The 16141-nt window shown below is 61.0% G+C and overlaps 1 protein-coding gene across 15 annotated transcripts in view; it reads left to right on the forward strand.

Moving 5' to 3' along the window:
• The window catches only part of MYO18A (myosin XVIIIA), a 103741-nt gene that overhangs the window by 54212 nt on the left and 33388 nt on the right, over positions 1-16141 (forward strand). For 10 of the 15 annotated variants that reach the window (XM_045571061.1, XM_045571064.1, XM_045571066.1 and 7 more), the window contains 18 exons: positions 1714-1801; positions 2005-2111; positions 2248-2424; positions 2775-2988; positions 3076-3218; positions 3802-3902; positions 4721-4784; positions 5157-5301; positions 5649-5669; positions 6951-6962; positions 7553-7729; positions 7950-8040; positions 8325-8517; positions 9304-9390; positions 11444-11585; positions 11703-11862; positions 13237-13423; positions 14181-14424. In XM_045571061.1, coding sequence (XP_045427017.1) covers positions 1714-1801; positions 2005-2111; positions 2248-2424; positions 2775-2988; positions 3076-3218; positions 3802-3902; positions 4721-4784; positions 5157-5301; positions 5649-5669; positions 6951-6962; positions 7553-7729; positions 7950-8040; positions 8325-8517; positions 9304-9390; positions 11444-11585; positions 11703-11862; positions 13237-13423; positions 14181-14424 — 2353 coding nt within the window. The remainder of the gene's footprint in view (positions 1-1713; positions 1802-2004; positions 2112-2247; positions 2425-2774; positions 2989-3075; positions 3219-3801; positions 3903-4720; positions 4785-5156; positions 5302-5648; positions 5670-6950; positions 6963-7552; positions 7730-7949; positions 8041-8324; positions 8518-9303; positions 9391-11443; positions 11586-11702; positions 11863-13236; positions 13424-14180; positions 14425-16141) is intronic. The other 5 variants (XM_045571070.1, XM_045571071.1, XM_045571073.1 and 2 more) reach the window with 1 other exon arrangement.

Consider the following 16141-nt stretch of genomic DNA (forward strand, 5'->3'; position numbering starts at 1 on the left):
TCAATCCCTACCCACACCCGCCACCTCTACCCCTCCAGTCCCCATCCCAAGCCTGAAGATGCAGCGTTCTCTGTCTCCACCTGCTGGGCAATGTGGGAAACACACCTCCGAATTAGCTCTAAAGGAGTTACCGGTAGTTATGGGTCATGGCCCTATGACGTCACCTCCTACATGGGTCTTCAAACACTGGGCCCGCAGAACGTGCCCATTCAAGACAAAGGTTCTGCCTGTCTCACGTGATTTTAAAAAGACAACACGTACAACATAATTTTGTTTTATATAAAGCTACATTTCTTCAGATATAACAAACTAACCATTTTTTTTAATGTCTTCCCTTCTTTGAAGCTATAGGTACCCCATAGCGACCCTCCTCACTGAAGGGTAGTTTCACTGCCATGATGGCTGCAGTCTGGGGACCACTCACTGGGGTAGCCCCGCCTTCTCCCTCCGTAGCTGGGAAGGGCAGTGAGCGAGGGAGAGCGTTCTCGGAGGCCGGAATCCAACCGGGGAGCAGAACCCAGATCTCTGTCAGCTCTAGGAAACGTGGCAGAGAGAATGCTTCCTCTCGTTATGTCTTCCTTCCTTCCTTCCCCTCCCCAGGGCTCAGTGTCACAGAGCAGTCAGTGGGTGTGCCCCGGGTCTCAGGAGGGGGGCGGATGCGAGCAGGCGAACTGTACCTCAGAGCTGAGGGTCCTCAGAGAGCGGGGTGCAGCCTAAAGGCTGCTTCATGCCACGGGGGTGACCATCCCCCCAGCAGGGCCCTGGATGACCTGTTGCCCCTTTGCCCACACACAACGAAAAGAGGCCGATGGGTCTGCCTCCTGTTTGCCAAGCTCCCCCGGGGCACCATTCCTGCCCAGCCCAAGCTTGGCAGCTTCACACCATGCAGATGCTTCTTTCTGATTGGTGACCACGTGGGGCCTCCAGGGGCTCCCAGCCCCTCTATACCCATTCTGGTGTCCATCTGTGTGGCATGCAAGTGTCTTCCCATCTCTGGTCATGCCTTGGATGGCCTTAGCATGTCCAGGTCATGGGACGGAGTGTATGACCTAGGTCTGTGTACCCACTGCCTTCTGAGGAGGCATGGAGAAGGAGCAGGGAGGCTGGCGTGGGCATCTGGGCATCGCCCCTGCCCAGAGGAGCATCCTCTGGAGGGGAAGGCCAGGCCCAGGCTGAAACGCGGGCCCTGCTTCCCATTCTGCACTGTGAGGTCCTCAGGGGACGCCCCTCCCCGGGTCCTGATGAGGAAATGCCCTTCCCCGGCTTGGAAAGGGGGGGCCCATTGGGATGAGGGAGATGCTGGGCCTGAGCGGTCACAGCAGCGGTGGCCCAGGGAGGGCTGGGGGCTTGGGGGACTCATCCCCCAGGCTGCCCAGGGAGGCGGGGGAGGGGCAGCTGCGGGTAGAACCTGCTGATTTGTTTTCCAGGGATCGCTCTCTCCTGGACCCGTGCTCCCTGTGCCACGGGCTCGGGGACACTAGCTCAGTGTCCTCGTCCTCCAGGCTCCCCAGGACCGCCCTCCCTCCTGGCCCTCCCGCCTTCTCCCTCTGGCACCGCTGCTGTCCCTGTTCTGTGTCTGCCAACCAGCTGCCCCCCTCGCCCAGCGGCTCCTCTGGAAGCCCTTCTCCCCCTCCAGGATCTCCTCTCTCCCATGGTCCCTGCCCATTTCCCAGCGCAGAGTCTGACTGTGTGTCTTTCCCCTCCCTCCGACAGGTGAAGACAGAGGAGCAGATTGCCGCGGAGGAGGCCTGGCATGAGACAGAGAAGGTGTGGCTGGTCCATAAGGACGGCTTCTCCCTGGGTGAGCCTGGGGCCGCCCAGGGGCAGACGCCCGGGCCTCTGGGGTCTCAGGGCCTCGGGGGTGCTTTCTGCATCTGGGAAGGGCTGGGCGGTGAGCAAGGAGAGGCCGGTGATACAGTGGGGGAGGAGGCAGGACCATCAAGAGCCCCAAGAGGGCAGCAGAGCCCTCCCGGGCCCACGCCTGACTGTCCCGCCGCTCTGCAGCCAGCCAGCTCAAATCCCAGGAGCTCAGCCTGCCCGAGGGGAAGGTGCGCGTGAAGCTGGACCACGATGGCGCCATCCTGGACGTGGACGAGGACGACGTGGAGAAGGTGGGCAGGAGGCCGGTGGAGGGCGCGGGCGGGCGGGCGGGCGGGCGGCAGGCTGAGCGGGGCGGGCCTGCCCGCCGGCAGTGCAGGCGGCTTCGGCTCCTTCAGCGCCCTCCCGCCCGCCCGTCCCCTCGCACAGGCCAACGCCCCGTCCTGCGACCGCCTGGAAGACCTGGCCTCGCTGGTGTACCTCAACGAGTCCAGCGTGGTGCACACCCTGCGCCAGCGCTACGGCGCCGGCCTGCTGCACACGTACGCCGGCCCCAGCCTGCTGGTCCTCAGCCCCCGCGGGGCCCCCGCGCTGTACTCCGAGAAGGTGGGGCGCCCCTGCACCCCTGTGCTGCCTCCTGGACCCAACCATCCCCCTACCCCGCCTTCCCTGGCTCTGCCCCTGCCCCTCGGCATCCCCCGGGCTCCTGTCCGCTCTGGCAGCTGACCTTGGGAAGAGGTGTCATGTCCAGGGCGGGAGGACAGAAAGCCCCCTCCCTCTCCCGCCCTCCCCCCCGCAGCCTCCGACAGTGGCGAGGATCTGCCTGGCCTTAGCCTCGGAATCCCTCTGCCGCCCTGGACCGCAAGGCCCAGAAAGACGTGGACCCTGGGGGCGAGGGGCATCTGAGGGGACCAGCTAAGGGCCTACCCGTCCTCCCCTCCCCTCCCCCGCCCAAGGTGATGCACATGTTCAAGGGGTGTCGGCGGGAGGACATGGCGCCCCACATCTACGCCGTGGCCCAGACGGCGTACCGGGCGATGCTGATGAGCCGCCAGGACCAGTCCATCGTCCTCCTGGGCAGCAGCGGCAGCGGCAAGACCACCAGCTGCCAGCACCTGGTGCAGTACCTGGCCACCATCGCGGGCACCGGCGGGAACAAGGTGTTTTCTGGTGAGGGCCTGGGCCTGGGCCTGGGGAGCGGCCGGGGGTGGAGGCCCCGGCTTTCCTGACTGACGGCCCTGAGCCTCTCCTCTCCAGCAGACAAGTGGCAGGCCCTGTACACCCTGCTGGAGGCCTTCGGCAACAGCCCCACCGTCATGAACGGCAACGCCACCCGCTTCTCCCAGATCCTCTCCCTGGACTTCGACCAAGCTGGCCAGGTGGCCTCGGCCTCCATTCAGGTGCGGGGGCGCTCAGGGCGGCGGGAGACCGGCCGCCTGGTGTCTCGCCCTAGAAACCAGGCTCTCTCCTGTGTCCCCTTTTCCTGGGACTCGACCCCAACAAAACGGACCCCGGCCCTGGGGCTGGCCGGCTCTGCCCAACCCTTCCCCAGGCTGTTTGCTGTGCCCGCTGCCCTGGCTGGGGCCCAGCTCGGCTTCCTGCCCAGGCCCCGCCCCATGCTCAGGGGCTTCTCTCAGTGGGGTTTCACCCGGGGAAGACTGGCCTGTCCGTAAAGGAAGGCCCAGCCAGAGCCGACTCCTTTCCTTGCAAAACGGAATCTCTGCCCACCAAGTGTCCAGCTTCCCATGAAGGCTGAGCCGAGGAAGTAGGCAGAGGGGCATGTCCTCCGTGAGCTGGGCCTGTCTCCGTGTCTTACCCCCCCACACCACACACACACACACACACACACACACACACTCTGGTTAAGCCCCCGGAGGTTAACCAGCAGCCGCCTGTTCCCTGGGCCCAGTCCTTCCGGCCTGGGCGGGAGAAGCTTTTCCGGGCCCGTCCCTCCTTTGCCCACACCCTCCCCGCTGCCCACAGACGATGCTCCTGGAGAAGCTGCGTGTGGCTCGGCGCCCGGCCGGCGAGGCCACGTTCAATGTCTTCTACTACCTGCTGGCCTGTGGGGATGGCACCCTCAGGTGAGGGGACAGAGGGAGCGGGGAGGGAGGGAGCTTTGGGCTCCAGCCCCCTGGGAGTTCCGAGACCTTGCCGCTCCATGGCCTCCGTGCCCTTTGCTTATCGCCAGGCCCTGAGGGTGACGAGATGGATGAGCCAAGGCCCTGCCCGGCAGGAGCTCCCTTTTCCCGGGCACAGGGGGTCTGGCTATGTGTGAGGGGCACAGTGAACCAACCCCGCAGAGTTCCCTGTGCTTAGCTAGGATCTCTGCTGAGCCAGACCTAGAGAGAAAGCACCCTGACATACAGGAACCTGCCGGCGGTCACACAGCGATAGGGGGCTGAGCTGGTCCACACAGGCGCCCAAACCTAACCCCTTTCCAGGGCCCTCCCTCGAAGCTGGCCCTCCTGCCCCCAGGTTGGCCCCTCTGCCAGGCTCTTCCCGTGAGGCCTTCAGACTCGCTGTCAGTGTTCGTGGAGGAGAGGATGAATGATGAGGCTGAGCGCACAGCCTTTGGGCATTTCCTCTCCAGCTCTTCTTGCAACCGAGGGCTCAGGGTCCGTCCTGCGGGACTCGCCCTTCAGGCAGGTGTCCTGCCTCCTCCCAGGGGTCTGGCTGGACACTCGGCACCACAGCATCTCTGGTGACCGGTCCGGGGAGACCGGCCCCCTGGCCAGGCATCCAGCCAATTAGGGAAGGCAGTAGCCGCTGGCCTGACAGGAGGGCATGATGGGCCGACAGAACGGAGTCTGGAAGGCGAGTCTGTCTGTCTCCACACGGGGAGGGAGACGGCCTGGCCCGGGGACCGGGCCCCATGCCGATGCCTGGTTTGTGCCCCTAGGACAGAGCTCCACTTGAACCACTTGTCGGAGAACAACGTGTTCGGGATTGTGCCCCTGGCCAAGGTGAGGGGGCCAGTGGGGACTGGGTTGGCAGCTCTGGGCCTTGGGGGTAAAAAGAAGCCTCCAATGCCCAGCCGGTGTGGCTCAGCAGGTTGGAGTGTTGTCCCTTACACCGAAAGGTTCCTGGTTCAGTTCCCGGTCAGGGCGTGTATGGGAAGGCGACCAGTCGATGTTCCTCTCTCTCTCTCTCTTCCCCTCTCAAAAATCAATTAGCATGTCCTGGGGTGAGGATAAAAGACAGGAAGAAGCAGGAGCCCGGCTCCAGGTGGCCCTCCCCTAGCCTGGCCCTCCCTGAGGGCATGGGGTCTGCTGCGGGGGGAGGGGGCAGGCAGCCCCTCTGAGATCCGGTGCCAGCGTGCCCCTCTGTCCCCGCAGCCGGAGGAGAAGCAGAAGGCGGCCCAGCAGTTCAGTAAGCTGCAGGCGGCCATGAAGGTGCTGGGTGTCTCTCCGGACGAGCAGAAAGCCTGCTGGCTCATCCTGGCCGCCATCTACCACCTGGGGGCCGCGGGGGCCACCAAAGGTAACCTGCCGCGGCCCCCCCCCCCCCCCGTCCGGCCTGTCGCCCAAGAGACCTTTGGGGGACCTTCCCTCGCCCAGTTTGTCCTTGCCCAGCCCAGCCTCCTCTGTTGTCAGACACCCCTCTTTCGCTGTGCCTCTTCCAGCCCCCCACATCGGAGCAGAAGGCTCCTGACACCCGGAGAAGCGTCTCTGCCAGTGATGGCCAGAGGCCCGAATTTGGGTGGCAGTGCGGGGAGCGCTGTGAAAGCGGGGGTCCGGGGGCTGAGAGGCTGAGGGGGAAGAGAAGGGCCCTGCCAGACTCAGAGCAGCCCCCTGGAATAACTCTCCTTCTTGTTCCCTTTCTGACAGAGGCCCCTGAGGAACAAGAGGGTAACTGACCTTGGCCCCTCCCTGGGGTGTCGGGCCCCCTGGCCCCCTCTTGGTGCTTGCCCTGGGCTCTCTCTGGGGGCTGGGCTTGTTCTGTTGTAATGAGGGGACTGGCCTGGGAGAAACCTCTGGGTTGAGGCGGCGAGGGCGCCTGCTGGCTGTGGGCTTCTAAGAGCCCCCCTCCCCCCCCCCAAAATACCTGCTTCTATCTGTTTTGCATCCAGATCCTAGAAGCTCTCATGATGCCCCCTTGGGGCGCAGGTGGGGTAGCGTGGGCCTGCTTCCTGGGGTTTCCCAAGGCCAGTTGTCCCCCAGTCTACCCTTCTCCCCACTGGTTTGGTAGCCGGTTTCTTCCTCTTGCATGTCAGGGTGAAGGCCACTAGGGGGCAGCAAGCACCACGGTAACAAATGGGCTGCATTTTTCCGGACTTGTGCTTGGGGGCTTGTGAATGGCTAGAGCTCGGCCTGGCTTGGAAACTCTGCTGCCTTCCTCTGAGGTTACACTGATGGGCGGCACGCTGAGACCTCGTCACCTCTCTCTCCTCCAGTTCAGGGGGAGGGGAGCCTCCGACCAGCACCTGGGGCTTTGGCTTCACCTTCCTGGGGGGTGTGAGGGGCTGCAGGCCGCTCAGCAGGAGCGGGAAGCACCGGTGGGAGGGAGGTGTTAGACTCCTTGTGATCCCAGCAGGTGGCATCTCCACCAAAAGGGAAGCAGGCTTGTCCTAAAGAAGTTGTCCTCCAAACTGTAGGCGGCCAGGCGGGTGGCTGGCTGGCTGTGCCTTTAAGGAAGTTCCTTCATTCTGAGGAGGTGACAAACCCAGGTTTCCTATAACCAGCCCTACTCAGTGCTCACTGCAGGCGGAGAGTTCTGGGTGTGTAGCACATGGACCTGCCTTGTGAGCAGGGTCTGTTACCTCCTCAGAGCTTCCAGGGGGATTGGAGGCTGAGGGGGAAAAGGTGTGTGTGTGTGTGTGTGTGTGTGTGTGTGTGTGTGCGCGCGCGTGAGAGAGAGAGAGAGAGAGAGAGAGAGAGAGAGAGGGGGGGGGGGGGAGGGATTGTCTTCGGAGGTCCTTGTGTATGTGTGTCAGTGCGATTACATACTCCTTTGAGATCGTGAGTGCGCGCGTTTGTGTTCCCGAACGTGGTTGTGTTTTCCTGCCTGCTCATCCTCACAAAGCCCGCCCTCCACCATCCCTCCCCGTGGGCCTGGCGGGCTCAGTTGATGACTGTTTGCTAACATGCTGTTTTTCTTTGCATGCTGCATGCTGGTCCTTTGCCTTACAGAAGCTGCTGAAGGTAAAACCTTGTTCCTTGTTAGCGTTCCCTAATTGCCGTGATTAGACACAGATTGGCTGAGGCACTTCTGTCTGCGTGGGCTGCTTTTTTTCCTCTGAGGCTGCCTCCTAGTCCCACTGCTGGGCCCCGGGTGGGTGTCCGTGGTCTTCCCTGGCAGATGCCTGGAGGTAAGAGGGAGGGTCCTGATGTGTTCAGGGAAGGGAAAGCACGGTGCTCCCTCATGACCTGTCCTCCGAGGCACAGGTGGATCTCAGTGCTCATCATAGGTGGGCAGGCTCATCCACTGACTGCATTTCCCCAGGAGCCAAGCCCTAAATGGATGTTGGAAGCTGACAGGGTGCCCTCTGGTGTCTGCAGAGTGTATTACCTCCTCTTTTAGGACTTGCTCATTCTCTCCATCCCCCAGGGACAAGGGAAGCTGGCGGTTGCTGGCTGTCCTTGTCTTGCCTGAAGCCCTCTGGTGTCCTCTGGGCTGGATTTGCCTCTGGAAGATGCCTACTCCCCAGTCCCATGGGAACAGGGAGCCAGAGGGCATCGAGTGGCCCCAGGAGGAAGACCCGAGACACCAGATGGTTCTTTCTACCCCGTAGGTGGGCGCAAGCAGTTTGCCCGCCACGAGTGGGCCCAGAAGGCCGCGTACCTGCTGGGCTGCAGCCTGGAGGAGCTCTCCTCATCCATCTTCAAGCACCAGCACAAGGGGAGCACCCTGCAGCGCTCCACCTCCTTCCGCCAGGGCCCCGAGGAGAGCGGCCTGGGAGACGGGACAGGTACTGAGCCCCTGGGCTGGTGAACGTCACCGGGAGGCTCCATCCAGGGCTCGCTGCTCTCTCTGCCGCGGGGAGACTGCTGGGGTGACAGAACTTCCATCAGCCGGAGAGGAAGCCCCAAGACCCCTGCTGACGTGGCCCTGGGTAGGGAGGGAGCGTACGAGGGTGGGGACGGGAATCCCAGGGAGCAGGAGACACAGCTGATGCTCTTGCCCCGCAGGCCCCAAACTGAGTGCGCTGGAGTGCTTAGAGGGCATGGCGTCCGGCCTCTACAGCGAGCTCTTCACCCTGCTTGTCTCTCTGGTGAACCGGTGAGTGCCAAGCAGGAGGGCCCAGGAGCTCACGGGCCTCCTGCCTTGACCAAGGTGGGGTAGAAGGCTCCGTGCCGTGAGATGGCCCAGGCAGTGCCATCTTCCACCAGCAGAGGGCCCCGTGTCCTCATAGGCCGCGGGAGGCACACCCTCCCCAGCAGGGTCTCGGGCACGCGCACAGGGATGGATGGATGGGAGCTTGCTCGGGGCAGGGCTGGGCTGCCAGTGGGGCTTGTTCAGTGGCACTGCCCTAGCCAGCTCTGACCCAGCCTCTCCCCGTGAAGGGCTCTCAAGTCCAGCCAGCACTCGCTCTGCTCTATGATGATTGTGGATACTCCGGGCTTCCAGAACCCCGAGCAGGGCGGGGCGGTCCGCGGGGCCTCCTTCGAGGAGCTGTGCCACAACTACGCCCAGGACCGGCTGCAGAAGCTCTTCCACGAGCGCACCTTTGTGCAGGAGCTGGAGCGATACAAGGAGGTAGCACTTGACCTTGGCGCTGCCTACCCCCTGCCCCCAAGCCTCCCCCTCTGGCCTTGGCCCCTCAGGGAGGGCAGCAGTGGGTGAGGGGACGAACCACCTTCCCCGCTGGCTGCCCCTTCCCAGCTTTTACGCTCTTGTAATGTCTGTCCACCTGTGCTCTCTGGCCCAGGCCTCTCTTCCTGCCCAAGCTACGTTGCATGGGGTGTTAGAAATTAGTGGAGTTTGCTCCCCAAGAACTAAAGCTGGGTTCAGGGTCCCGGGAGCCCTTTCTTGCCCTCCTTTAAGGTGCCACCTAAGCCACTGTGTGTTGGGCCTGGCCTACCCCTGTCTCCTGACCTGTTAAAATGGTGGCTGATCATTGGGGCTCCTTCACGAAAGGGTGTCCTGGATGAGGCGAGATCTAGAAATCCTACCACAGGTCTGGAGGTGAGGGGTATTGATCCTGGGGAAGATATTTATTGGGGGTCAGAGAAGATTCAGGAGGAAAAGGACAGTTGTCTTCAAGTGTAAGGCTGAGTGTGAAACTGAAAGGCTTATTCCTCAACGTCTACTCAGCAGATGTAACTAACAGAAGTGGGTGGCTTTAGCTCAGCGAGAAAGGAGGGTAGAAGGGTCTTAGTTGTCCCTGGCACAGGGTGCCTTGGGAGGCAGTGAGCACTGTCACTCGGGCTGCTAGAGGGCGCTCCCGCGTGGGACAGGAGGTCAGGTTTGCTGACCTCGCCTGCTCGCAGAGCCGCGCCCGCACACGGCCCTGGGCTTACCACGCTCCGCCTTCCTTCCCAGGAGAACATCGAGCTGGCGTCTGACGACCCGGAGCCGGCCACGGACGATGCTGTGTCTGCCGTGGACCAGGCCTCCCATCAGTCCCTGGTAGGAATTCCAGCGAGGCCCTGGGCCGGTCTTCTCTCTCCTTTCCCATTCCTCTTCCTCCGGGGGACCCTCCCTGTAGGAACTGGTGCCAGTGTGCCCCTGGCTGCTGAGGGGAGGGCCAGCAATCAGGCCCGGACACCAAGCACTTTAGAGCGGTGGTCCCTGCCCCTCCCTCACCCCTCAGCCGGTTTAGCCAGGAAGGTAGCACTTCCTTCTGCCCTGGCGTCATGGGGAGCCTGAGCCAGACAGGAAGACGTGCCTCCTCTCTTACCAGCAGGGCTGAGGCCCTGTCCTGTGACTGGCTGAGCCTCAGATCCTCCCAGGTGGCGAAGGCCTGGCTGGACTCAGAGGACATAGTCATTCTCTCCCCTTGTCCCCACGAAGAAGACTGATGTGCCTGGCAGCGTGGGGTGAAGAGGCAGCATTGCGCCCGAACAGGGAAATAGCGCCCAGCTGTAGATGCCCACTGAGGGCCACGTGGATAGGGGCTCTGTCACCCTTAGGAGCCGTGTCTTGGACGCCTTATTGCCTGTGCACTGGCTGGCCTGAAGAGCGCTTGGCATTTGGTGATGACCTTCAATTAGCGAAGCCACCTAAGGCGTTTTACTGGAGAACCGACGTTTTTGCGAGGCTTGCTGATCTCCCCGCTCCTTCGAGTCCTGTCTCCCTCTCCTTCTTCCTTGTGGGAAGGCCCCGTTGCCTAGCAAGCGAGTGGAGCTCAGAGAGAGTGAATGTCCCCCCAGGATAAATGATAAAGTATCCAAGATTCACATCTCCCCAGGGAAGCTGGTGTTTCCCGGGCACCTGGGCTCGGGGTGGCCTCCCTCCGGTACCTTTGCCATTCCCGCGAGTATGAGGAAGTCAGTCTGTGTGGCTTCGGAGCGGCAGTGGGTCAGACAGTGTATCTGGGTGGCGGTTGGCCATTCTTTCCCTTCTTTGCTCTTCCCATCTGATGGGCCTTGGCATCGGGCAGTTGCACCCCTGGGGAGGAGGGCCCCTCAGTGCCCAGCCTGCCACTCACCATGTGATGATGTCATTGCTTGTTCTTGCTGGCAGCTCTAGCCACTCTGGGGCCGTAGTTGCTCTTCAGTCCTGGGTCACCTCCTGGCAATCACGCTGGCTCCTTGGGCAGCTTCGGGGAGGAGAGGGAGGCAGCTGGGGTCAAAGAGGGAAACGGCATCTCTCTTCGTTCTCTTGTCCCCCAGGCCCTCCAGGCCAGGCCAGCATGGGTGTGGGGAAAGCTCAGTCCTTCTTGCTTGAGGAAGGCTTGGAAATTCCATTGGAAAGGTACCCTCAGACCGGAGGTGGCCACAGACGGAGTTTGTTTGGCTCCCATGGGGTGTTGGAAATCAGACTTCGGTCTTTCCACCTTCCCTGGAAAAACGGGAGGATTGGCCAATACGAGGCCAGCGTTCTTGCAGGACAGCGGTTGGCTGCCGCTGGGTGGTGGCCGTTCCCTTTAGATGGGGACACTGGGCTCCAGTCAGCCTCCATCTGCCCACGTGGGCCTTCCCGTTCATGAAGTCACTTGTCTTACGCTTTTCACACTTGCGTTTATGACTCTGCAGTGGCCCCCCCTGCAGCGCCCTGGGTGCTCCCCGCTCAGGGTAGCCCCACAGCTGCCACTACGGACAGCTTCCTGTAGGCCACGTGCTGCGCTCAGAGCCTCGCGGGCTGCGAGGCGACACCCAGGGAGGGACTGCAGCGGGAGGCCCTCGCGGACCCCACGTGGCCTGCGAGAGGATGAGGGTGGACGAGAGCCTCTGGCTGTGAGTGTGGCTTAGTGAGAAGCCTTCCGTCTTTGGCGACGTTGGCCACGAGTCCTCGGAGTCCTATTTTGCCATGGGCTTCTCTCTCTGGTCTCTGTCTGGCCTCCTCCTTCTCCTCACTGCCCACCTGCTCCACAAGGTGTCAGCAGTGAGGGGCGGGAGCCGCTATGTGTGCGTGTAGGTGTGTACCCGTGCAGCATGAGGATAGCGTGTGGGCAGGGACCGGGCACTGGCTCCTCTCCCACAGCTCCGTGTGACGGTGGGATTTCTCCGCTTCCCCGTAGGTCCGCTCCTTGGCCGGCACAGACGAGGCCAGGGGCCTGCTGTGGCTATTGGAGGAGGAGGCTCTGGTGCCAGGGGCCACGGAGGAGGCCCTCCTGGAACGCCTTTTCTCCTACTACGGCCCCCAGGAAGGCGACAAAAAAGGTAGGTGGCACCCCCCTCTCCGGGGGACCCACCTATCTGGGTCCAGGAGGCACTGAGTCCCTGGGCGCTGTGGAGCCGGCGCCCTGAGGGTCTGAACCTTGCGTCTCCCACCCTCAGGCCAAAGGCCCCTCCTGCGCAGCAGCAAACCGCGCCATTTCCTGCTGGGCCACAGCCACGGCACCAACTGGGTGGAGTACAATGTGGCTGGCTGGCTGAGCTACACCAAGCAGAACCCGGCTACCCAGAATGCCCCCCGGCTCCTGCAGGACTCCCAGAAGTAAGAATGCCACTCACAGCGCCCACGTCCCACTCCCCAAGGCTGTTCGTGGGCCCCCTGGTGGGAGGCTTCCTTCCCCAGCAGGGTAGACGCCCTCTGCTTCCTAAGAGGCAGGAGCCAAGGCTAGCTGAGGCCCTGGCGGTGGCCTCCTGCTGGGGTAGCAGCGGGGACAGACTAGGTTGGAGGACCCGTAGGTATTTTGGGGGTTTTGTGTGTATTTTAAAAATATTTTTATTGATTTCAGAGAGGAAGGGAGAGGGAGAGAGAGAGAGAAACATCAATGATGAGAGAATCATTGATCAGCGCCTCCTGCATGCTCCCTACCGGGGAGAGAGCCCACAACCCAGGCATGTGCCCTGACCGGGAGAATTGAAGGTGAGCTCCCGGTTCATGGGTCGATGTTCAGCCACTGAGCCATGCCAGCCAGGCTTATTTATTTATTGTTTATTTATTCTGGGGCGGAGCTATAATTTTAGATTTGACTAATACCCCCGCATTCTTCATAGAAGGCAGGCATAGCCTTAGAAACCTCTCGGGTGTATAATTCCTGTCATCCCTTCGTTTATTTAACAGATAATTACTGCCTTTGCTCTTACTATGGCCCCCAGGAAGGTGGCAAAAAGGTAGGTGGCACCCCTGGGGGAAGTACAGGAGCCGCCCTCCAGGGGTGCCACCTACTTCTTCCGTCACCTTCCTGGGGCCATAGGAAGAGCAAAGGCAGTAATTATCTGTTAAATAAATGGATGGATGACAGAGATTATACACCTGAAACGGAGTAAAACACAAATCCCTGCCTAAACCGGTTTGGCTCAGTGGATAAGAGTGTCAGCCTGCAGACTGGAAGGTCCCGGGTTCGATTCCGGTCAAGGGCATGTACCTTGGTTGTGGGCACATCCCCAGTAGGGGGTGTGCAAGAGGCAGCTGATCGATGATTCTCTCTCATCGATGTTTCTAACTCTCTCTCCCTCTCTTTTCCTCTCTGTAAAAAAAATCAATAAAATATATTTTAAAACAAACAAACAAACAAAAACACACAAATCCCTGCCCTTATGGAGTTTACATTCCAGGGGGACTGGAGACAGTAAACGTAATAGATTGTGTCTTCTGTTAGGAGATGTTGGGCTCCACTGTCTTCTGCTACATGGGTACCCCCCCCCCCCATCCTGCCTAGTGACAGAGAACAGACTGCCCGCTCTGTCCACTCCCTGCCTACCCCTCCCTCGGCTGCTGCCCACCCTGGTTTTGTCTTCTCGCTATTTAGAGATTTCTCTCAGGGGGGTGGGGCGGGGGGTTGTCTGGCTTCCTAGGAGCTCAGAGAAGGAATGGCCTCGACTGCTCTGTGAATGTGACTTCTTTCCTTCCCTCCTCCGGCAGGAAAATCATCAGCAACCTGTTCCTGGGCCGGGCGGGCGGCGCCACGGTGCTCTCGGGCTCCATCGCGGGCCTGGAGGGAGGCTCGCAGCTGGCGCTGCGCCGGGCGGCCAGCATGCGGAAGACCTTCACCACGGGCATGGCGGCGGTCAAGAAGAAGTCCCTGTGCATCCAGATCAAGCTGCAGGTGGTGAGTGTGCCAGCCCAGGCCCGGTGCCCCTTCTCACCCCTGGCAGGTAGCCGGGCCTTCTGGACACACTCCAGTCACCCAGGGCCCACTCTGCGTCCCACCTGGACTCGATTGATGCTGGTGGGGTCCCCTTTTTCAGTGCTGTTGCCTGAGTGGCAACTCAGACTTGTTTTTGTTGTTGTTGTTGGTTTAAATATTTTTATTGATTTCAGAGAGGAAGGGAGTGAGAGAGAGAGAAACATCAATGATGAGAGAGAATCATGGAACAGCTGCCTCGCGCGCGTGCGCCCCACCCTGGGAATTGAGCCCACAACCTGGGCACATGCCCTTGACCGGAACTGAACCCGAGACCCTTCAGTCTGCAGGCAGACACTCTATCCACTGAGCCAAACCTGCTAGGGCGGTAACTCAGATCTATAAAGGCAGAGTTACCCGGGCTTGGCAGAGCCTAGGCCAGTGGTCGGCAAACGCATTCGTCAACCGAGCCAAATATCAACAGTACATCGATTGACATTTCTTTGGAGAGCCACATTTTTTAAACCTAAACTTCTTCTAAATGCCACGTCTTCAACATAGACTTGCCCAGGCCGTGGTATTCTGTGGAAGAGCCACACTCAAGGGGCCAAAGAGCCGCATGTGGCTCACGAGCCGCAGTTTGCCAACCACGGTCCTAGGCGGTGGTGGGGCACCTGCCAACCTGCAAGGAGCGGAGATGCTGGTACCAGGTCCTTGAGGGCCGTCCCTTCCCCTCTGGCAGGATGCCCTCATTGACACCATCAAGAAGTCGAAGCTGCATTTCGTGCACTGCTTCCTGCCTGTGGCCGAGGGCTGGGCCGGGGAGCCCCGGTCCGCCTCCTCCCGCCGAGTCAGCAGCAGCAGCGAGCTGGACCTGCCCTCAGGAGACCACTGCGAGGCCGGGCTCCTGCAGCTGGACGTGCCCCTGCTTCGCGCCCAGCTCCGTGGTTCCCGCCTGCTTGACGCCATGCGCATGTACCGCCAAGGTAAGGCCTCCTGCGCGCTCAGCTTCCCTTTTCTGGAGCCGCCTCTGTCCCTCCCCATCTCCCCAAGGGGGGCCATGGGCTAAGGGGGTGCTGCTCCCCTCCTGTCTCCAGCCAGCCCTTGATCTCCTTCTGCCCCCGTGCCTCCTCTGTGGGACCTCGTCTCATCTTCCAGCCAGCGTGCTCCTTTCTCTTTCTTTCCATTCTGCTGGCTCCTCTCTTCTGCCTCTGCCTTCCATATCCCTGTCTTCACCCCCCTGAACTTCCCCACATGCCCTGTACCCAGATCTCCATCCTTTCCCCCCTCAGTGGTGTAGATGGTCACCTACCTCTGCCCACAGCAGCAGATGCCTCATGGAACCATCTGCTCAGTGGAGGTGCCCACCTCCAAGAGCAGGCTGGCGCTGGGTTAGTCCCCCAGTGAGAAATGAGGTGCTGATCATAGTCAACATTCACAGAGCGTTTACGAGTGCCAGGCACTATTCCAAAGTCAGCACACACATTAACGCATTTAACGTGTGGAGGCAGAACGGGACTGCCTCCTGACACGTGGGTGTTGCCATCAGTGCCAGACGAGGAGCCTGACGCTCAGAGAGGTTCAGCAGCTTGCCCAACCTCACACAGCTCGTGAGTGGCAGAGTGGGATCTGACCTAGGCAGTCCGGCTTTCCAGTTTCATGCCCCTCAAGTAGGGTTTCGTTTGTCGGAGACGTGACGAATTGCCAGGTTTCTGCCCGTTTCCCTCAGCGAGAGGGGCAGGCAGGGTCCCCCCACCCACAGCCAGGGTCCCCCCACCCACAGCCAGGTCCCCCGGAGGCATCCCCGTGGGCGCCGCCGCTTTCCCGGCAGCCCTGCTCTGCTCTAAGTAAATCATCGATCTGTCCCTGCGTCTTGATATGGAGTTGGTGTTTATTATTTCAAAACCAGATTGTTACCGCTCTGAACAAAAATCAATGTGCTTTACTCAAACAAGCAGATCGATGAGGCCAGCTGCCGCGGGGGGGCCCCCCCTTCCCTCAGCCCCCAGCCACCATCGATAGCGCTGATGATTAATTAAGACGCCAGGCGTCCGGACCTGCTATCCCGGCCCATCAATTTAATTGCAGTTCAGATACAATCAATAGCTCACTTTGTCTCGGCCCCTCCGCGGCCCCCGCCTCCTGTTTCAATTATCAGGCACATGCATCAGCCTCATCTCCCGGTTGGAGGCTTTCCCAGAGCCGGAGAGCGGGCCCCTTGGAGGCGGCCCCGCCTGGCTGCTGGAGTTCGGGCCCGGAGTCCAGTTCTGCCTCCAGCCACTGCCTTTGTGATCTCAGGCAATCAGTTGCTCCACCTCTCGCGCCTCAGTTTCCACGTCCGGAAGATGAGCTGTATCTGGTTTCACACGCTTTTCAGTTTGAAATTCCATGATTCTGTAGAGGTTGTTCTCTGGGTCCTCTATGGCAGGGGTCGGCAAACTGCGGCTCGCGAGCCGCATGCGGCTCTTTGGCCCCTTGAGTGTTCTAAGGCCACTTCTTCAAAATAGACTCGCCCAGGCCGAAAACCGACTTCTGTGCAAGGGCCAGGAAATTTCAATCGCACTGCATGTGCGCGCCCGCACGTGGTATTTGGTGGAAGAGCCACACTCAAGGGGCCAAAGAGCCGCATGTGGCTCGCGAGCCGCGGTTTGCTGACCACGGCTCTATGATGGGCTCTGGTCTCCTTCGGTGAGTCCGGGGAAC

Source organism: Pipistrellus kuhlii, unplaced genomic scaffold (genome assembly GCF_014108245.1).
Source record: "Pipistrellus kuhlii isolate mPipKuh1 unplaced genomic scaffold, mPipKuh1.p scaffold_m20_p_39, whole genome shotgun sequence".
In the NCBI taxonomy this organism is placed as follows: domain Eukaryota; kingdom Metazoa; phylum Chordata; class Mammalia; order Chiroptera; family Vespertilionidae; genus Pipistrellus; species Pipistrellus kuhlii.